We start from the raw sequence: 23,440 nt of genomic DNA on the forward strand, positions 1-23,440 counted from the left end.
AATAGAGTACTCTGTGAACATTTAAAATTATAAATAATGCATAGAAAACTGTAAGGAATTAAATTCCACAATATAAATAACAAAATAATGCTAACTGTAATTACTAACAAGGTGAGGTATATGTACATAGAAGTTAGGATGCAAAACTGAATTACTATGGAATTACGAATTATTTTTCCTCCATGCAAAGAATTTCTGAGAGAAATACGACATTTAAGTAGGATTTGTACTATACTCAAGCATTTCTAAATAAGCTGAATCAAAATGGTTCTATTTCTTCTTCAATTACTAGATTAAAAGCTCTCTGCAGCCTTGACTCTCCCGGAGAGCATACATAATGCCTTGCTGCACACAGTTGTTTAATTACTGGCTGCTGGATACACCTGTCAGGCAATTCTCATGGGAAAGCCACTGACAGGCCTGGGCAGGTGGAGGAACAAAAATGGGAAAAGGAGATTGTTGAAAGAAGAGGGAAAAAATGTAAAGAGAAGCAGCTGGCCATCACTTGCTATAGGAATCCATCTGCAGTGCATACTCATGTGGTCTACAGTCATGCCTGTTTCGCCAGAGCTGAGCAAACATACAGTACCTTCTGATCAAGTACATTAAATAGAGCTCATCATCAACACTGACAAAATAACTTCTCTTTCTCATACACACACACTTACACTACCCTATATTAATAATAACATTAAAATGGTGATTGCGTTTTTCCACTCTCATTTTCTCACAACCATCCAGGGTAGTTTTCTAAAAGACTACAATGTAATACCATTAACAACGGAATGTGGAGAGGTATGTTAGAATACACATGCACACTACACACATAAATGTGAAGTTTATACAAACTTTAAAAAGTTTCTCTTTTGTTGTTGTTATGAGTCGAGTGCGACTCACAGCAACCCTATAAAATCCTGTGCCATGCTCATCATCTCCAACATCCTCCAGTCCACTGTTTTAGTTACTGTGTCAATCTATCTCACTGAGCTCTGCTTCTTTCACTAAACTTCCACCTTTCCAAGCATATGTCCCTCTCCAAAGAACACCTCCTCTTAACAGCACACCCAAAGAATATGAGAGGAAGCTTTGCCATCCTTGCCACTAACGAGTACTCTGGGTATACTTTCTCCAAAACATTTGTTCTTCTGGCAGTCTATGGGATATTTGGTAGCCTGTTCCAGCACCACAACTTAAAAGCACTGATTCTTCTCTTGTCATCCTTTTTCACTGTCCAGCTCTCAGATGCATAGCAAATGACAGGAAAAAAAAAACCCATGGCCTGAATCAGACACATGTTCACCTTTAAACTGACATCACTGCTCTTCAGTGAATTACTGGCTGATGGTACCAAAAGTGTTAGTTATGGATCCAAGAAAGATAAAATCAGTGACAATATCAATCTCTGTTCCACCCATCATGATGATGCCTGTTGGCCCAAGGGTGAAGATTTTTGTCTTGAGGTTGAGATGTAATCCATATTGAAGGTTGTAGTCTTTGATTTTCTGCAGCAAGCAATTTCGAGTCTTTACTTTCAGCCTGCAAGGTTGTAGCATCTGCATAATGAAGGTTGTTGAGTCCTCCTTCAATCTTGATACCACACTGTTCTCCAGAGTCCCAGTTCTCAAATGATTTGATCACCATACAGACTGAACAGGTACAGAGAAAGGATACAACCGTGATACACACCTTTCCTGATTTTAAACCTGTAGTATTCTTTGCTTTGCATGGCAGCCTCTAGATCTAGGTACAGGTTTCACAAGAGTACAATTAAGTGTTCTGGGATTTCTATTCTTCTCAATATTAGCCACATCTCTTGGTGTATTTTTGTTGTTGTTGTTCAAGTTCTAGTTCCTAGCTACATATCCATATTAAACCCTCTCAATCAAGATTAAGTTTAGAAAATAAAGGCAAGCAGCTCAAAGTATTTAAAAAGTCTCAGTAGTTGGTATTTCCTTTAAGTTAAAGAAGGAAAAGCAAAGCTATCTAAAGAATGGAAAGCACATCTTAACATATCCTTTGAAAATACATCATGAAATGTTTTTTCTCACCTTCATGTAAATTTGAGTCAAGGACATAACACATTGGCAGTCTTAAATTTTCAAAGGCAGTACTGTGTAAGACAAACCAAAATTCAAGACCCCACCAGGTGTCTATGAGGTCAAAAGCATTTTCATGACAATATTAAGATACTATTTACCTTTTTCATTTTCACAACTATATCAGGCAATTTTCTTGAGGTTACATGTGCTGTGATAATGTAACAGACTGAATATAGAGGCATATACGTGAATCTATTTTTGTAATAAGAAGTTTTTCCTCTATAAAGCCAAGCAATAAAAATGCCTGCAAAAAATATGAAGCAATGACATTTATCTCATATGAATGTGTGTGGGGGAGAGGAGATATTTTTACTAAAGATGTTATTTCTTTAATGAACTCATTATTTTTAAATGAAGTATTAAGAATTTTTCTTTCTAATGTGGTAAAGAGTGGGAGATACATAGATTATGTATTGACAAACAACAAATGAATCTGTCTTGGAAGAACAGTCAGAATGCTCCTTGAAAGCAAGGATGGGGAGACTTCATCCTGAACCCTTTGGGCATGTTTCTAAGGAATAGATGCAACATGTGCGGGGCTGTGGTTGAGTCTGATTTCTACCTGCTTCATAAAGAACTGTATCCATCAATAATATCCAAAATTAGCAGCAAATAGATAGCTGCTTGGTCAAACACACTATCCTACATGCTCCTAACACCTCTTTCTAGCAACTGTTTGGGTCTGATATTCATTATTGACTCACAGACTTTACTCACAGTTGTGGTACCAGGGGAGAAGGGGAGGCAAAGATTGTTGTTGTTGTTGTTATGTGCCGTTGAGTCGCCTGCGACTCATAGTGACCCGTGCTGCCTTTTGAAATCTTCTATTCAACTCTTTAGTATCTTGAATTCTTCCCTGTGCTTTGGCTTCTCTGCGCTCCAGTGCAATTTTCAGAGTCTCTTCTGACATCCATTTTGGTCTTTTCTTCCTCTTCTGTCTTTTCAATGATCGTCTGCACTCTTCCTGGATGATACCCTTGATATCCTCCCACAACTCATCTGGCCTACATTCATTAGTGTTCAAAGCCTCAAATCTGTTCCTGAGATGGTTCTGAAATTCAGGTGGGATAGACTCAGAGGCAAAGATTATCACCCAATATAAGTCCAGGTGTAGCCCAGTAGTTTCAAGTCGGATTAATAGCAAAACACAACTGTGAAAGTCTCAGTTTCAGTTCAGTGGCACAAATTCAAGAAGCTTCTAGTCTTCTTAATCATTAATAAGGTATGTCTCAGAGCAGATACAAGTCAGCTTTTTTCAATTATCCAGTAAGCAAAACTTTTAATTGTGGCCAGTTCAATCATCTAGCAAATAAAACCTTTAACTGTGGCTTTTATCTTAGGGCTCCTCTGGTTACACTTTGCCATAGTCTCTTCAGAGCAGAGCCACAGACTCTATTCTCTCCAGCACCATCACTAGCATCTCACTGTAGTGTGTAAACACTGTCCCTCTTACATTAGTTGCACAGCTGCTGATCGTTCGCAAGATCATGTGTCTGCAGTTCAGGTAGCTGAAGACTACTAGTGGCTAACATAATGGCTAGAAAGGCCAACTTTTAAACTAACACCACAGAGTATTATCAGGAGGGACTAGTCCCTGGAGAAGATTATCATGCTTGGAAAAGGAGGTCAGTGAAACCGATGAAGATGCTCAAAGAGCTGGACTGACACAATGGCTACAACAAGAAGCTTAAATGAAGCAAAGATTGTGAGGATGGCACAGGATCAAGTAAAAGTTTGGCATTGTTGTACATAGGGTCCCTATACATCAGAGCCAACTCAGAGGGGCTTAACTGCAACAATAACCCACATAACCCTAAGCATGTGGGAAACCTTCATAACTGCAACCAAAAAGGCTCCATCTTTAGTACTTAGGCAAAGGAATAAATAAATACTCAAGTTTCATTACTGAGTTAACGTGAGATAACTAAAATGGTAAGAGCCTAACTATTAAGTTTCCTTAAAATCCTGCTGTTGTTAGGTGTCACAAAATCAAAGTACTACTTATAGCAACATTACAAATAATAGATTTGAATCCTGTCCTATCCTGCATTGTACTCATTATAAAATTAGAAGCTAACAAGAGAATAAGAAATAAAAAAAAAAATTCATCCATGTGGTAGCTAAATAACTCCCTGCTTGAGCACTACTGGGTTATAGAAGAAATAAAAAGTGGAATGACAAAGTTCTTGGAAACAAATGAAAATATAACATAAAAAAAAAATCTCTGAGATACAGCTAAAGATAGTCCAAAGAGGGCAGTTCACGGCTATAGGTAAATGCATTAAAAAAAAAAAAGAAGAAGGCCGCGGCCGGAGAGGGCGAGTGAGGAGCAGCGGTGGGAGCCGGGGAGGCGGCGGGCGAGCGAGCTAGCGACGGAGAGCGAGCCCGAGCGCGAGCGCAGGGAGCAGACACCATGCCCGGCTGGAAGAAGAATATCCCCATCTGCTTGCAGGCGGAGGAGCAGGAGCGAGTTCATTCAGCTTAAGAAATGCTGATTGAGGACAAGATGGTGGACAGGGAGCTGAACGTGGAAAGTCTCATCACCTGATTGCTGGAGGAACTCTACTATGCTTAGTGGTAAAAAGATGCACTGCGGCCCAGCGGGAGCTGCATCACTACTGACCTGCCCTCGGGTTGACTCAGCAATCCTGGTAAATCACCACCTGTAGCAGAATCATCACCTGTACTAGCCACCCCAGAGGAAATCGCTGAGATGCAAAGGAAAAATGAGCTGAAACTCAAGATAAAGGAAGAACATCTTGCTGCTTTACAGTTTAAAGGCTGCAACACTTCCATGATACATCTTCAAGGATATGAGCATGTACGGCTAAGCACAATTGATAACAGAGCATCTAAATTCCAAAATCAATCTCCGTAACAGTCTATGTGTTTCCTACTGCCAAGGGGGCCCTTTAGAGTAGTGAGAGAAGACCTTCACCCTGAAACCCACAGCGTCCCTTTTCAGCAGGAAGTAGCTAAGAGAATACGCCATCCCCTTTTCCTTATGAATCAGGGTGAAGTCTCTCAGGGAGGAGAGATAGGGAATGGCAAGGGACACACTGACAAAGGAGATTAATCAGAACTGGCTTTGACAAGCACTGCGGCAATTGGACAATTAAAACAGACATGGGGGGGAAGAAGAACGAACTGGGGAGGAGGGTGGAGAAAACAGCGCAACAATGAATGAATGAAAATCCAAAATCTCTGTAAATGTTCATTAAAACTAATAAAATTTAATAAAAAAAAGAATAAGAAAAAAGAAGCAGCAGCAGCAGTAGCAGCAAAGAGCAAAGTTAACAACAGTTCCATCAAACAGAAAACGAACAAGAAGGGAGCTCTGATGGTGTAGTGGCAAGAAGCTGAACTGCAATCCCAGAGGTACATGATCTGAATCCATCAGATGGTCTGCTGGAGAAGGAAGGGCAATCTCCTCCTCTATCAGTCAGATCTGATTTGACAGTACACACACACAAAATAGTAAAAAATAAAAATAAAAAAAAATAGAGAAAAAGAACAAGAAGCTAATCTCATAGCCTCTAGAAAGAAAATTATAAAGAATTCAATGGGATAGAAAACAAAAAAATGTACTGAAACCATCAATAAGAACAGGGGCTGGGTCTCTGAAAGGGTCAATAGATAAAACACTGGCAAACTTAACAAAAGAGAAGACACAAATAAGTGGGATAAAAAATGAAAAAAGATGACATCACAACAGAACTAGCTGAAATTAAATCTGTAATAATAGAGTATTATGAAATGCTATACTCTCATAAATTTGAAAACCAGAAGGTTAAGGATTAAACGCTACTAATACATCTGAAAACTTAGAAGAAATGCATTAATTCCTAGGAACTCATACTATATCCAGATTGACATAGACAGATATAGAATACCTGAAGAGACTTATTTACATATGAAGAAACTGAGGTCATAAAGACTTCCTTCCTAAAAAAAATCCTGGGCCAGATGGCTTCATGGTTGAATTCTACCAAACATTTAGAGACAAACTATCACCAATTTTAGTTAAATTACTGGAAAAAAAAATTGTAAAGGAGCACACCTAGGGTTATTCCAAAACCCCAATATTAAACCAGACAAAGATATTACCAAAAAAGAAAACCATAGACCAGTATCTCTCACAAACATAGATGCAAAAATCGCTAACAAAATCTTGGCCAACAGAATCCAATGGGATATCAAAATATGACTGAGTGAGATTCGTAATAGGTATGCAAGGATGGTTCAACATAAGAAAAGTAATCAGTGCAATTCATAACATTAACAAAGTAAAGAACAAAGACCACATCATTCTATAAACTGAGGTAGGAAAGGCCTTTAACAAGATACAACCCCCCTTCCTGATTAAAACACTCAACAAAATAAGACATAGAAGGGAATTTCCTCATCTTAATGAAAAGTATATATGCAAAACCAAGAGACAACATCATTCACAAAAAAAAAAAAAAAAAGAGTAAAGGTATTCCTCTTGACAGGAGGAACCAGGCAAGAATGTCCATTATCATCATTCCTATTTAATATTGTATTGCAAGTACTTGGCATGGCAATAAGAAGGTGATAGGCATTCAAATTGCAAAGAGGTGGTAAAAACTGCTGCTGTATGCAGATCACATGATAGTGTACACAGAAATCTCCAAAGGCGCAACCAAAAAAACTGTTAGACCTCGTAGATAAATTTAGGAGAGTGACAAGATACAAGATCAATATACAAAAATCAGTGGGATTTTTCTACAGCAACAAAGAAAATATGGAAAAGGATACAATGAAAGCAACACCATTTTCAGTAGTCAACCAAAAGATGAGATACTTAATAAGACACACATAAGACCTTTATAAAGAAAACTACAAAACACTACTACAAGCAACAATGAGAGACCTAACTAAATGGAAAAATAGTCCCTGTTCATGGAAAGGAAGGTTCAACACAGTGAAAAGGACAATCCTATCAAAAGCTACCTACATGTTGAATGCAAATTCCAATTCAGTATCAACCTCATTTTTGAGAGATTGAAAAGACAATTGGCAAATTTATTTGGAAAGAGACCCCGAATAAACAAAGCTCTTCTGAAAAGAAAAAAGAAGTAGGAGGCAAAGCCCTCTCTGATCTCAAAACCTACTACAGTACAGCTATAAGCTATTGTAACCAAAACAGCATTGTATTAGTACAACACAGATACAAATGAACAGAACAGAATAGAACCCAGAAATTAACTCATCTAATCAGGGAGCTCTGGTGGCCTAGTGGCAAGAAGCTTCGCTGCAATCCTGAAGGCAGACAGTTTGAGGTCACCAGCTGCTCCGTGGGAGAAGGATGGGTAATCTCCCTTGCTATTAACTGCCTCTGAAAACCCATCGGAGGGTCAGCTATGGTTTGGTTCTAACTCAATGGTAAACAAAACAATCTACAGTCAACTGGAAATTGACAAGGAATGAAAACCCAGTAAGTGGGAAAACAAGAACCTCTTCAACAAATAGTGCTTGCAAAAATGGGTATCTACCTGCAGAAAACTGAAACAGCATCCACATCTTATACCCTAAACAAAAATCAAGTCAAGGTGAGGGCATTAATCATGTGTCACACAATTAGATGGATGAGGGGGGTATGAAGGAAATGGAAAAGATCTGGTGTGAAAAGCAATGTATGAGAGCTTTTAAGTAAACCAGTCATGTTGTTGTTATGTGCCATCGAGTCACTTGTGACTCATAGTGACCCTAAGTACAACCACTCTGAACCCTGCTCTATTCTGTGCCAACCTTATTGTCTCTGACATACCAACCCTCATTACCCCAGCCACTGAATATAGTCATTTAAGGAAGGGTCTTCATTCATATAATGAAAACTTTTATTTAAAAAAAAATCAAGTCAAAGTGGATCAGAGACCTAAGGGTAAAGCCCCAAACCATAAGGATCATAAGAGACAAAGAGAGACAGAACTTAGAAGCTCTTGTCTATGACATAAGAAGGCTCATATATACAGCAACAAATGCACAAATAGGAGAGTATAAAACTAATGAATAGGATCTTTGAAAAATCAAGTCCCTGGGTGCATTAAAACTTTTTCCAATAGGGTGAAATGAAAATCTTCAGAGCAGGAAGAAAATATTTGGCAATGACATCTCAGGTAAGAGTCTTATAAAAAAATGTTTCCAGAATAATTAGGTAGGGCCTACACAAGAAAAAGACTGATAACCCAATTACAATATAAACAAAGACATGAAAAAGACATGTGCCCCACAGGCACCTGAAGAAATGCTCAAAATCACTGCAATCATAGAGAGGGAAATCAAAACCACAATGAGATACCATCTCACCCCAGTAAGAGCAGCAAAGTTTAGCAGGTCAGCAAGCAATAAATGTTGGAGAAGACATGGAGAATGGAACTCTCATACACTGCTGGTGTGATTGTAAAATAGTAAAACCACTCTGGAAGGCAGTTTGCATTTCCTCAAAAAGCTTAACACAGAAATTCCATATGATCCAGCTATTCTACTGGTTGGAATATACCCTAAGGAAGTGAAAACTGAGACATGAATGGAAATATGTACACCTATTTTTGTAGCAGTGTTACTCACAAAACCAAGAAAATGGGAACAGTTTGCATGCCCATCAACAAATGAATGGTTTTGAGAAATTGTGATACATTCACATAATGGAATACTTTGCAGTACTAAGGAACAACAATTTTGTAAAATACTATACACATGGGAAAGTCCACAGAGCATTATACTGAATAAACTAACTCAGTCTGGTAAGGTAAAACAGAGTAAGATCATTATTGTAATGTGTTGAAAAGGGTTAAGGGGAAATGGAGAAGGGGCAGAAAAAGGGGAAAGGTAGAAATCACTGAGATAGTGCAGATTAGTGGGAGGATAAAGGCAGGAAGGAGTGTGAAGGAATAGGAAAGATTCAATAGGGACTAGAAAGACAGGGGTAAAAAAGGGTAATAAGCATACATCAATAGTAACTATAATTAAAGTACAATGTAGATGAATGGTTGTATGAAACATAATGTAAATTAAAGAGTGTATAAAACACAATGTACATTAATGAAATACAATGTGTGTGAATGACTGCATGAAATAATGTAAATATAAGAGTATACAATGCACATGAGTGAAACACTTTGTAAATGAATTATTATATACAAACCTATTAAAAAAAGAAAAGGAAGAGGGGAAGGAACCTGGCAAAGGCAACATAATGATGATAAATGACAAACTTGAGGTTGAACCCACATTTCTTACATGAAGTCCAATATTCCATCTGGTCAAAACAGCTTGATACCATAAGAAGTTTTCACTCTCATTTGGGTAAGAGACCAGAAGAATCTATGTCCAAATTTCCCAAAAGAGCTTTTAATATACTGCTCCATGTTTTCTACAGTAAGATTCTAGCTCCCTTGACAAAGATCCTTTTTCCAGGGGAAAAAAAAAGGTTTACCTTCAACATCTTTTTATTTGCTGTGTTCTTGCCACACTCTCGTCTAAGCTGTTCACTCATGGCTTGCAGCTCTCTCCCAAAGTGGATCATTCTTTCAATGGCAGCTTGACTTCCTCCACATAACTGGCGTCTTAACTGACTTGAATCAACTTCTGTTAGCAAAACAAGCAAGTATTTTACTACTTTTGAATGAAATAAGATGAAGAAATACACACCAATTGCTGATAACATATTCTGTTCATTTAATAATGGTTTCATAATATTTTATCTAAATAGATTCATTTTAAGATGGAACTTAACAGCAAAAAGGCATACTTTAAAAAAACATAACACACAAAACATGGCACACTTCATACTCTCAAAAAAGCCAGGGACCAGGTCAAGCATGTATTTAAAGAGTATCTGGAGAAATTTTGTGGAAGCGCATTCTCTAAGTTCACACTGTTATGTGCCTCTGAGTCAGAATCAACTCAAAGCTGAACGTCCAGGAGATTTTCAGAGGCAGTAAATCGCATGGGAGGAAAATGCCCATCTTCCTCCCAGAGAACAACTGGTTGATCCAAACTATGTGTCTTTGGGTTGGGAGCGCAATTTCCTGCCACTAGATCTCTCTAAATAAACTTTACACTGCAGTTTAAAATTTTACTAAATAGAATAATAAGAGCTATATATGGATGCCCATATTAGAGAAAGTCTGTCTTGGAGGAAGTACAAGCAGGGTGCTACTTAGAGGCAAGGATGGTGAAACTTCCTCTCACATATTTGGGGAACGTTGTCAGGAGGGCCAGTACTTGGAAAAGGACATCACGCTGGGAAAGATGGAGGGTCACAGAAACAGAGGAATATCCCCAACAAGATGGACTGACAGACAGTGAATGTAACAATGAGCATGACAGAGATCACAAGGCTGGTAAAGGACAGGACAGGTTCAGATCTATTATTCACAGGGTTGCTATGAGTTGTAGACAACTCAGTCGTACCTAAGAACATGATGTTGGTAATTGATTTTCTTAGCTGCTTTAACATACATAGAAATATGGAGTAAAACAGTTCTGAGAAAGTAACAGAAGCTAATGGGATCCAATAAATGCACAGAAGTTACTACATTATACTAACTGAAAGTAAAAATTACACCACTTTCAGAAAATTTTATAATATATACCTTGACTCACAACTAACGCTGATCAAAAATGTAACCCTAAATCACTAATTATAACAAATCATTAATGGTGATGGTGATGATAATAATGGCTCAGATTCACTCAGCAAAGTATTTACTATTGTGTGCTTATACATTTTATAAATAAAGAAACGGAGGCCCAGAGCAATTAAGTGTCATAAAAGCCACATAGCTAGTAAGTGACAATATTAGAATGAAAACCGAGGTACTATGGCTCTAGAATTCCTGCTCTTAATCATTATGCTAAAATTACACTGTGAAAGGTGAAGGTTCTAAATTACTTTTAAAAATAAAATTTGTTTTAAAAAAGTGAATTATACAACACAAGACATAAACCTCAATAGGGAAACATTGATACAACAAAAATTAAAAGAATTACCTTGCCTTTATAAAATAATTACTTAAACCCTACAAAGTCTTAAAACATCTTTTAATTGCAAATTACTAAGAAATCTAATGTTGTCATGAAATTTAGGTAATTCATAACCTTCACTAATTTTGAATCCAGTATATATAGGAATGTTTTCTAGTGTTTTTATCTTTTCAGTCCAATTTACTGCACATATCTTATAAGCAAGGTGAGATTATAGATACTACAACTCTAAGTAACATAATTTTGAGGAAGGGTAGAAGAGAATTACTTAAGCATCTACAATGTAGTATGCATGGTCCTATATTACGCATAGTCACACATGCTCACATTAGATGATCTTTGAAATTTTTGTCTGATTAGTATCTGTAACATCAACTCTACCCATTTGGTCTTAGAGGTGATGTTAAAAGATACATAGTTCACTTCCTATGTTCAACCTTCAACTACTCTAAAGGCTCAACATCAAAAGATAGCACTGCTCCGTTAATTGCAACACTACATTTGAGCTTTGACAGATTTTTCAGCAAAGAAAAATAACAGGCACTTAACTCCAGCAGGTACAGAAAAGTCACTCGCTACTCTCATAACCTTCTTCTCAAAAGAAAAGTCAGTTATTACTGTCAATCCTATAGCACACATATTTTCAAATTTGGCTTATGCTCATCATCTGTGAATCAGTACAAATAAAAACATAACCTTGTAGCCATCATTTTTTATTAAAAATGTAAGAAATATCACTGCAGACCCATTTCGGTGTCACAATCTTCCATTTCGTGGTCATGTTTAGAGCTACCATTTAGGAAACCATTGGATGAAGTTTCTCCAACTCCATTGGAGTAGTGATCTGTTTCCATGTCTACATCATTACTGAAAACAAAACAGAACAAAAACAAACCTAATTTTAGACATATCATACTTGTAACTTAGTTTGAAAAAAATTATTATTCAACTGCATATCCTACTCATAAAGTGCCTTCAAAAGGAACAGTAGTAATCTAAAAGAAAGATGTTTCTTTAAATATATTCAAAGTCAAGTGTGTGGCTGACAGCAAACCTGTTAATAATCCTAGAAATAAGGGAGAAAAGGTTCATTGCTAAAATGTTAGAAGACTTTGCATGAATATGAGGAAGTCATATATCAGCACAATAACCTCACTTTTTAAGTCCAGATCTGCACTTGTTTCTATTAATCAGATCCAGGCCTAGCAATTCCTCCCCATGCCAGAGCTAATTTCCAGCACATAATAAAAACCTGAGCCTTAAACAATATATTGATTCTCACTCCTGGAACCCCCTGCCTTCTTGCCCTCATAATTAACTCATTTTTAGAAAATTCTGTCCTTAACAGTCATGAACTTTGGCATTTGCCCTCAGGATTTAAAAATCTATTCCTTTCCCAGAGGTAAATTATAATCTTAAAACCAAATTTTGTAAGTACTTAGTCTCATCCCCCTATACATCTCTGAAGTACTCAACATTTCTTCTCTCACAGGGTTCCTTACTGGTTGAGTACTGGCAAACTTTTAATTTTAAAAATGCTTCTTGTTGCTGTTGCTATGTGCTGTCGAGTCACCTGCGACTCAATAGTGACCTTATGTTTAACAGCCCTAAACTCTGCCCTATCCTGTGCCAATTTCACCATCTCTCACACACCTGCCCCCATTACCCCAGTCACTGAATCAATCCATCTCATCGAGGGTCTTCCTCTCCTGCACTGTCCCTCCACCCTCCCAAGCATGACATCCCTCTCCAAGGACTGGTCCATCCTTGCAACATGTCCAAAGTAGGTCAGATGAAACTTCAGAATCCTTGACTCCAAGGAGCAGCCCGGCTTCACCCTCTCCAGGATGAATCTGTTTGTTTTCCTAGCAGTCTATGGTATATTCTTCTCCAACACCACAGTTCAAAGGCATCAATTCTCCTTCTATCATCCCTAGTCCTTGTCCAGCTCTCTGACACATAGCAAGTGATTGTAAAGACCATGGCATGTATCAGGTACACCTTAGTTTCCAGACTGACATCTTTGCACTTAAGCATTTTAGAGAGGTCTCTAACCACAGACTTTTCCATCGCAATACGTCCTTTAATTTCCTGGCTGCTGGTGCCAGGAGTGTTGACTGTGTTTCCAACTCTCATTCATTGCGTCCTTACTGAACGAATACCAGGTGACAATTATCTTTATCAGGGCACATATAACTCCACCAATGCCCTTCTCACAGATCCATACACTTAAGGGACAAAACCAACCAACCGAACACTGCTGCATTATGCATGACTGTAACGTTCTGAGGACAGATGATGCAGCCTCTGTCTTCTGGCAGTGAACATGACAGCTTATGAAAAGCTCATTAAGGTGTAATAAGTATTACAGGATAATCAATATTATGAGGAAAGTTAGGCTCAAGCAACATCACAACATATAACCCAGACTTCTTAATGGGGATGTAAATAGACATCCTGCTAAGTTTACAGTTTGAGGGGAAAAACACATCTTTGGAAGTCAGAAACCCTGATAATTAATTTCAATTCTGCAACTTATTCACCAGTCACTGAGCCCTAAAAGAATTCTTCAATATTTTTATATTCAGTTTTACATCTGTAAAATGATTTTTAGTTAATACCATCTTTGTCTGCTTCACAATCATGTAAGAAAAGTCATTATAAATATGAATATTATTTCCTGCTTAAGCTACCTAAAAGCTTTGCTTCTCCTTGTATACTGCACAGAAAGGAGGCTGCGGTGTCACCAATGCCTTGCTTGAACTCAAGGCAGGTAGATCTGTTTAGCAATTCACTATCACAAATGCAGTATATAGGAAAAGAAAAAAACTCACAAACTACACTCCTACTTGCAAACAATGGCAGAACCTTTTTTCCTTTTAAAATAAATTGTGATTTTAATGAACATTTACAGGTAAGTTGGATTTTCATTCATTCATTATTGCACAATTACATTCCCTCCCGTCCTTTTTGCAATGATACAGCTCTCTTATTCTGGGCTGTTGTCGTAAATATAATGCCTAATCATATATTCATTCCTTCTTTCATCTGTTCCAATTAAATGGTTAACTTTTAAGGTTTTCCATACATGGTTTTTACAACAGTATTTAAAATTTTTTCTTTTCAAACACTGCTCTGATCTCTGCAAAAGAACTTCCCTATTATTCTGACAGCACTACTGTGAGGCTCCATCAAACCTTTCTCCTGGCAGCACATTTTGTAGGTTTTTGCCATAGTAATAGAGAATCTGGAATTTTTAAATTATATATATATATATTTTTTCACCACAATCATGCTTCCCTCAGGATTCCATTATAAAACTTATTTACATTTTTTCCTCTTTCTGTAGGTTCTTTCTTTCAATACAAAAATTTTGTATTACTCAGACCATTCACTAAAAGAGCTTAGTCAGTTTATATTACAGGTTCAACGACTTATAATACATTGATATATCTATCCATTATCTTTATAAACTAAAAAACTCATTCTTTCCCTATACTTGAATCAAATTGAGATTTTTGATGTTGAAGTCTATACTTATCAATGACAGAAATTTATATGTTAGTAATGCCTAACTCCCCTCTTACTATCTTGTTATTGGACACTTCACATTTACAATGGGAATAATTTTCTATTAGACTATTTTGTGCATAACAGACATAAATCTGACAGTAATAAACACACCAAAGTACAAGGCAATGGTAGTGCTGGCCATGATGGTTAATGCCATGTGTCACCCCAGCTGGCTCATGAGTCTCTGTGGTTTGGCCGATATGGTGGAATAGAGTCATCTTCCATTTTCTGAGTTAACATGGTATCTTCCACTTTGACAGTAACATCATTAAGAGTGTAGCCAATCCAAATGATTACATTTTTTAAGTTTGATAAAATTAAAAACCTGAGTATAACAAAGACTGTAGTATACCAAATTAGACATAATATCATGTTTTAAATATCTTTTTGAGTGAAGGTGTATAAATCCTAACAGCTTTTCATAAACATTCAAAGATCTGTCCCTGAAACTCCCTCAGTGGGGAAAAGTTATATATACAAAGACAGAGGAAGGAAGGAAGAATAGAGTCCACTGACATGCTAGGAAACAAGAGCTTTGGAAACTTATTTCTAGTGCTTTTATTTTCTGGAGACTGAGGATTCTCAGATCCTCACTATGTTTTTGTTGGAGGTGGTGGTGGGTGTCATCGAGTCAAAAATGACCCATAGTTGACTCTCTAGTAGGTTTCAGAGGAGTTTAACTGTAGGAGAGGAGACTGCCCATCTTTATCTTACACAGCAACTGGGGGATTTAAACCGCATGACTTAAGATATTATAGCACACAGTTCCTTACCACTAGGCCATCAGAGTTCCTTAATTTAATTTATTTCAATAATTTTAAAAATGACATCTACAATTAGAATGTTTAAATTAAAGCAAGTGCTAGGTGAATCACTTACCTGGTGAAGTTATTAACTTGCTGTGATCTTGACATATTTATACTGTTGAGTTCTGGTACATTCAAACTGGATGACTGGTGTTTACTATGGCAATAAGACTGATGTGCTTTATTTGATATTACACCATTACTACAACTTTCAAAACCTTAAAAGGGGAGAAAACACATGTGAACACTGAAACAAACTGGCTGATTTAACAAAATAATATCTAAATTTTTTTTTTTAGTCAGTAGTTTAATACTATAGGAACATCAGTAGACTACTTTACTGAGAAACATGTAAGTACCTTCTTGCAAAGGTTTTTTAGTACTTAATTGTGAGTGGTAATTACCATCTTTTCTAACATTTATTGAAGAATAAACTATGGATCTAGTAGTTAACTGCCTATGAGTATAATACTGTCTATGAATACACTGAGGCTCAAAAAATTTAAGAAATATATCTATAATGACATAGCTATCAATTATTTACTTAATTAAAGCATTTAATTACTGTTGGGTTTTTTTAAGAAGGAATATAAGTTATCCCTAAGCAATATGGTACATGTATGTAAGTATTAGTAGCAAAATAAATTGGAAAAGAGAAAGGAGGTATTTCATGTAAAAGAACCAGCACTTGAAGGCAGAGAAGCATTACAACTCTAGTGATACCATCATTAATTGAAGAAAGCTTGCTTTGTATTACCAACATGCAAGACAGAAAGGAGGCATTTTAGGTAAAGTACGGACAGAATTTTACTCAGATTTGTGTAAAGGAAACATTCTAATTTTATAAGTTTAGTCAGGTGTAGGATTGGATAGAAAAGGCTCAAAATAGAGATACTGGACAATGGTTACTTACATTCACTCTGTCAAAAAGATTGCAGAGTTGAAATAAGACTGAAGAACTGAGAACACAAAAGCATGAAAGAACTCGAGTTTTAGAAAGACATTAAAAGCTTAAAAATAGGTAAGAGAAGGTAAGTAGGGGAGAGCGTAGACTTTGGCAAGACAGTCCAATTGGCCAAGAAAGAAGGGAGCAGACAGAGAATCAGCAGCCCAGCAAGAAGTGATGGTCAGCGCCATAAAACATGACAGCACAGTCGCCTTTGCAGTTATACTGTGGCTACGATTTCACACTAGTGACAACTCTTTCAGAGTATGGACTTTCACTTATAAGGTTCTTTTAATAGTCCCTTTTTAGAAAAAGCTGCTTGCAGTGATTAACAAAGGAGGAATCTATTCCATCTACAATTTTTTCTTAAGTATATACATTTACAAGAAAGTAATAAAAAAAAATCTAGATTTTTTTATTTTAGTTCAAAATTATAGAGTGGAAATGAAAGATAGTATCATAAGATTAAATCTTACCGGAAAAATGGGCAGTACTTCCTTTGCCTGACGCTAAAGTGTGAATATTCATTCCATGGCTGGGGCTCATACTTGGACTACTAAAAGGTCGAGGACTAACAGGGTAACTGTCTTGAGATTTTGGACTTCGGCCTCCCAAACATCGTACTTCACTATCAGTACCATTCACCATTTCTATAAACTGACGTACTCTAAAAGTGAAAATAAAAATTATGAAGCAATCATCTTCAACAGTTTTTGGAAATATTTTGGACACTTGTAATAAATTTTGTCTTCAAATAGCAAGCTAAAAATAATTAATATGGTATCATATACTGTAATGATCATAATAAATTTTAGATTTTCTAGAAAATTAAGAGTATAATGCAAAAGATACTACGATCATTTTAGGCCTTTGCTCAAGAGAAAATGAAGGTGTGAAATACAATTTCAAATGGGCTTAAGTTTTTTGAGCTAAAATTTCATTTATAGAGTATTTTTGCACGTAGTAGCAAATCAAATAGTATTCAAGTGTGAACATGATGTACTTTTATGTACAAATTATAAAAAACAATATATAACCTCTTACCCTTCGTACTTCAACCCAGCTCCACTCCCAAAATTTTAACAAAAAACCTTTATTTCAACACTCTAAAAGTAAAATAATTCTAACATTTGGCTTATATAGAATGTTAAGGTGCTTAAAATTGAAATTCTAAGCTAAAATAATAGCTGATTTTTCAAATAAGATCTATTAGAGACCAAGAAGAAGATCAGATGGATTTATTGTTAGAGTTATAGGAGAAAAATAAAAAGGCATTTTCTCCAATTTTTAAATTTTAGCTAGAACTGTAAGGGACAAGCACAAGGCAAAAGATGTCATTTGCTTATATTGCTCAACATGAGTACATGAGTATTTTATAACTTTTTACTTAAATGAGCTGTATTACAAAATTATATGTAATATTCTGAAAAAAGGAAAATAAAAATTAAATTTTTGACCACAAAATTTATTTTGGTTATACATACCTATCTACACAAGTATATATGGGCAGTAAACACAGCATATTTTATCAAACAAACTCACTTTAATGTGAAAAGGAGATTAGGGTTTCTTTCAAGTAAACTTGGGTATAACTGTTGTGTTGTTTCAATGGCTTCTCCCATTCGTCCTGCTAACACCAATTTCTGAATTCCTATTCAGAAAAACAAAGCATAAGATTAAAATTTTTGTGTGAACATTTTATTGCAGCTTGAGTGAAAGTTTACAAAGTCAAATAATTTCCCATTCAACAATTCTTATACATTTTGTTTAATGACATTAGTTGTCATCCCTTCTTCTTACCATGGTTCCCTCTTTCCATTTGCCCATCTCCCCTATCCCTTCCTGCCTTTTGATCTTTGCTTCATGGTACAAAATTTGTGCTTTTGGTCTCAAATGCTTAACTGTTCAGAGAAGTAAGGTCTTCCTTGTGTGACTATTAACTTTAATGCTGTCTACCGTTGTTACTGAAAGCCAATCCATCAGTGGTAAATTCAATTCTTTCAAGGGTGTCTGAGTGCCACAGTCTCTGAGGTTCCACTAAACTCCCTTACACCAGTAACGCTGGTCTTTTATACGACTTTTAAATTTTGCTCTGAATTTTCTTCCATTCTCTCTAGGACTTTGCACTGTGATCCAGATCAGAATGTCAGTAGTTCCTCTGTTAGGCAAGCGGTAGCTATGGTTTGTTAATCCTTTAGATTGAATTGGTTTCTTTGTTACTTTCTGTGTTCTTCCTTATTCCAGATAAGACCAACAGTTGTGTTTATATATAGATAACTGCTCACAAGTTTTTTATAAGGCCAGTCACTATTCATCAAACAAGATGTAGAACACTGTTTTGATGGACTATGTTAAGTTAATTTTCCTAGATATGCCAAGATAGTTAGTTATCATAGCATTGGTCAAGTCTGCTGTCAGGGATGTCTTCAAACCACTGAGGAGCAATGTAAGTCTGAAGACGAAGGGCATCTAATTCAAGTCACAGCCTTTTTAATTACTTGCTATGCACCTGAAAGTTGGACAATGAATAAAAATGACAGAAGAATTGTTAATTGAGTTGTGGTGTTGGAGGAGAGTACTATACATATCTACCTCATGGATTACCAAAAGAACAAACAGGTTTTTTTCCCAACACTTGGAAAAAAGTGCAGCCAAAGTGTTCCTTGGAGGCAAGGATGGCAACGATTCATCTCACATACTTGGTGCATGTTGCTAAGAGGGGCAACTCCTTGAAGATGGATACCAGACTTGGAAAGGTGAAGGATCAGTGAAAGAGAGGAAGACTCTCAATCAGACACACTGAGACAGTGACTGCAGTAATAGGCTTAAGTGTGCTGGAGATGATGAGAATGATATGCAGGACAGGGTTCATGTCTGTTGTTCATAGGTTGCTTTGAGTGGTACTTGACTCGATGGCACCTAACAACATGATCTTAAGTCCTTGAACCCAGTGACACAGCTCCTACAGGCACTTGGTTTAGCTAAGAAATCTTCATAACTCTGCCTCTTCTATGTTCCACTATATACCTGGATATATATTTGTAGTCCATACCAATGTAGAAATAGCCTACTTAACATATTTACCTATGCATACATTTGTAACTTAGGATTGTGTAAGAGTATCAGAGTACTATGGACTGCTAGGAAAACAAACAGATTCATCCTGGAAAGGGTTAAACCAGGCTACTCCTTGGAGGCAAGGATTGTGGGGCTTCGTCTGACATACTTTGGACATGTTGTAAGGACAGACCGGTCCTTGGAGAAGGACATCATGCTTGGGAGGGTGGAGGGACGGTGCAGGAGGGGAAGGCCCTCTATGAGGTGGAATGATTCAGTGACTGGGGTAATCGGGATGGGAGTGTCAGAGACAGTGCGAATGGCACAGGACAGTTTAGAGCTACTGTACATAGAGTCATTATGAGTTGCAAGCTACTCAAAAGCAGATAACAACAACAAATTATTATTGCTTTTTGCTCTTAGGTAGCAACCCCCAGCCCTTCTTTCTGGTGTCATTTTCTGTCTTGGCCAGGCTGTCCAGACCCCCCCGATACAGTAGTAGACTGTCTTTCCCTTCATCCACGTTAATTACATCTATTATCTAGTTAGTGTACTTTCCTTTCCAACTCCCATCCCTAGAAGACATCAGAGATTGTTTCTAAATCTTTTCTTTACTTTTATAGCAGTGACTTCATATATTAATGAAGTGTCATACTGTCTTCCGTAATGGTTATACCATTTTTCAAATCCCTTCTATGTATGACTTCTAACTTCCTCTCATACACACCAGCATTTGTTGTTTTGTGGGTTTTGTTTTTATTCAGGTCTCTAATATTACTGCCGGGATGAAAAGATACCTTGTGGATGTTTGAGTTGCATCTTTCTAATGGTTAATGGATTAAAGTGTGTCAGAGACGGCAAGGATGGTGCAGGAGAGGGCAAGGTTCAGATCTGCAGTGTATGCGCGCTGCTCTCCTTGAGTCACAGTCGACTCGACAGCTTAGAACAACAAAACCAAACGCATCACCTCCTTGTTCTCTGACTTCCTGAGTATCTTCTTCGGAAGACTATTTGTTCAGGTTTTTTGTTCATTTTTTAAAAATCTTTGTTCTCTAAGAATATAAACTATTCAAACTAGTGGGAAAAAAACCACTATGTTCTCTTTGTTGAGGGGGTGTTGAAATTTTCTATAAATTTTTAAAGATTAGTTCCTTCTCTGGTAAGTCTTTGCCAAAACTCTTCCCCAGGCTGTAGGCTTTTACTCTGTGGGAGAAGTTTTTATACACACGTTTTATTTTTAGGAGGTCTCATTAATCTAGTTTAGCTCTTGTAGTCCGTGAATCTTTAACTATTTTTAATGGACTTTATGCCATCTTCCTAAATTTGCCCATATTTTTAAAGAATTTTATAGTTTCTACGTTTTACCTTTAGGTCTTTGATCCATCTTCTGTTTGTTTTTTTTTAATATAGTGTGAGATCTATTTCCTGTTTAATATTTTTCCCTCCAAACAAACCTGATATTAAAAACCAGCATTAATTTAAAAGACAATCTCTTCCCCATTGAGTAGCTTTTGCCCTTTGCAGATCAGCTGTCCACGGACAAATGGATGTACTACCTCCAGGTTCATAATTCTTTTCCCCTAGTCTATGTTGGACTAGTATCAAACTGTTTTCACTAGAGTGTCTGTCTAGTAGGTTCTGAGATCAGGATGTGGGAGATCTACTTTTTCTTCCTCAATAGTGCTATGTTTTCTTTCTATTCCATATGTTGTTGTTGTTTGTACTGTAGGGTTGGAACCAACCCACAGCTGACGCTCCAGCAGGTTTTCAGAGGCAGTTAACACTAGAGGAGGAGACTGTCCATCCTTCTGTGGAGCAGCTGGTGGTTCAAACCACATGCATTTTGTATTGCAGCACAGTTTCTTGCCACTAGGCCGCCAGTGCTCCCTTCATATTCCATATAAAGTTCATGTTGTTAAAGAATGTTAACGGGATCTGGATCAAACTGCATTATGCCAACAGATTGATTTGGTTCATAAGGGCATTTTCATACCCATTAGTATGTTCCTCAGAGGAAAAGGATGGTGAAATTCATCTCACATACACTGTGCATGTTATCAGGTGGAAAAAAATACAGCTTGTTGGGAAAAGTGCAAGGTCAGTGGAAGAAAGGAAGACCCCCAACAAGATGACTGACATAGTAACTGTTAACAATGGACTTGAGCACAGTGGCCACTGTGAGGCTGGAGCAGAACAGGGCAAGGTTCAGATCTGCTGTTCATAGGGTCTCTCTATATAGTCACAGTTGATGGTACATAACAACATCCATGAGCGCAGTATGTTTTCCCATCTGTGCAGGTCATTTTTGGTTTCTTACAATAATGTTTTATAGCTTACTTTGGACAAATTCTTGACATTTCCTACTTAGATTTATTCTTAAGTATTTCATCTTTCTGGTGGCTTTCTGAAAATGGCAATGTTTCCCTAATTCCTTTCTTAGAACTTTCTGTTAGTGAAATAAATCTGATTTTTCAAGTTTCATCTTGAGTCCTATCACTGACAAATTCTTCTTAGGCCCAGTAACTTTCCTATAAAATCCATGTGATTTTATATGTATAGGAGTCTATCGTGCAAATATAGATGGTTTTATTTCTTCCTTACAAATTTAGCTAACTTATACTTCCCTTTTTCTGGTTAGGACTTCAAGACCATACTGAAAAGGGAAGCAATAAATGGTATCCTTGTTCAGTTCCCATATTCAAGAGAAACGCTTTCAGATTTTCTCTATAAAAAATAATACTGGCTGTTTTGTATATTTGCCCTTAATTACGTTAAGGAATTTCTCATCTAATATTATTTTGCTGAGAATTTATACTAGGGGTGGTGTTGGTTTTGTTGAATGCCTCTTCTAAATCGACTGCTATGATTATGTGGCTCTTTTCCTTTGTTTTACATGAATTAAGATGATTTGCTTTTAAAACACTGGGCCATTCTTACATTCTTGGTGTGAATCCTACTTGGTAAGGATGTAATATTTTTTTAATAGGGTGTTGGGATTCCGCTAACCAGAATTTTGTTGCAAATTTTTTTATCTACATATGAGAAATAATACTCTATACCTCTGGTGGCCAAGTGAGTGCTAAGCTGTCAACCTAGAGGATGGCAGTTCAAATATACCAACTGCTCCTCAGAAGAAAGATAGAAAATCACTATCTTTCTATAGGTGTTACGGCTTCTAAAACCCAATAAACAGTCAGCTATGAGTTGGTTCAACTTGACAGCAATGACTTACTTGGCTTTGGTACCAGGGATATGCTTGGTTTACAGAAAGAATTCAGCAGTATTCCATTCTTTTTTGTGGATGAACACTATTCTATAGTATTTCTAGAATTTCAGCAGTACTGGTGCCAGTGCATCTCTGAATATTTGGTAAAATTCTCCAATGAAGGAAATGGTGTCAGGGTTTGTTAATTTTCTAAAAATCTATTTTTATTTCTTATTTTGTTTTCTATAATTTCTAAATGTCTACCGGTCTGTGTATGTTTAGGTGGGCAATGTGCTGCTATATATTTTTCCACCCTAGCCTCTTCTGTCTGTCTACACTTTCAAATTTGTATGAGTTCTTCATAGCGTGCCAGTACCTTGTTTATTTGCTGATATTATCAGTCAGACTTTGTTTTTATAAAGTGTGTTATTTTTCACTTTGGCTAGCAGTCCATCAATTTTATCAATCCTCTCAACGGATCAACTTCTAATGCTATTGATTTTGCTACTCTAATTTGTTTTTGGGCTAATTTGTTTCTGCTCCAATATTTATTTGTTGTTATGTGCCGTCGAGTGGTTTGCGACTCATAGCGACCCTATGCACAACAGCCCTAAACCCTGCTCTATCCTGCGCCAACCACACCACCTCTGACACACCCATCCCGATTACCCCAGTCACCGAATCAATCCATCTCATAGAAGGTCTTCCCCTCCTGCGCTGTCCCTCCACCCTCCCAAGCATG

At 37.0% G+C, this 23,440-nt stretch overlaps 1 protein-coding gene across 1 annotated transcript in view; it reads right to left on the bottom strand.

Moving 5' to 3' along the window:
* RANBP9 (RAN binding protein 9) overlaps positions 1-23,440 on the bottom strand; it is a 148,763-nt gene that overhangs the window by 15,074 nt on the left and 110,249 nt on the right. The window contains exons 8-12 of the mRNA XM_006891614.1: positions 17,979-18,087; positions 16,913-17,103; positions 15,564-15,708; positions 11,857-11,978; positions 9,559-9,710 (exon numbers count right to left, since the gene is read on the bottom strand). Coding sequence (XP_006891676.1) covers positions 9,559-9,710; positions 11,857-11,978; positions 15,564-15,708; positions 16,913-17,103; positions 17,979-18,087 — 719 coding nt within the window. The remainder of the gene's footprint in view (positions 1-9,558; positions 9,711-11,856; positions 11,979-15,563; positions 15,709-16,912; positions 17,104-17,978; positions 18,088-23,440) is intronic.

The sequence above is a fragment of the Elephantulus edwardii genome, unplaced genomic scaffold, assembly GCF_000299155.1.
Source record: "Elephantulus edwardii isolate Elephantulus edwardi_28Jun2011 unplaced genomic scaffold, EleEdw1.0 scaffold00101, whole genome shotgun sequence".
Taxonomy (NCBI): domain Eukaryota; kingdom Metazoa; phylum Chordata; class Mammalia; order Macroscelidea; family Macroscelididae; genus Elephantulus; species Elephantulus edwardii.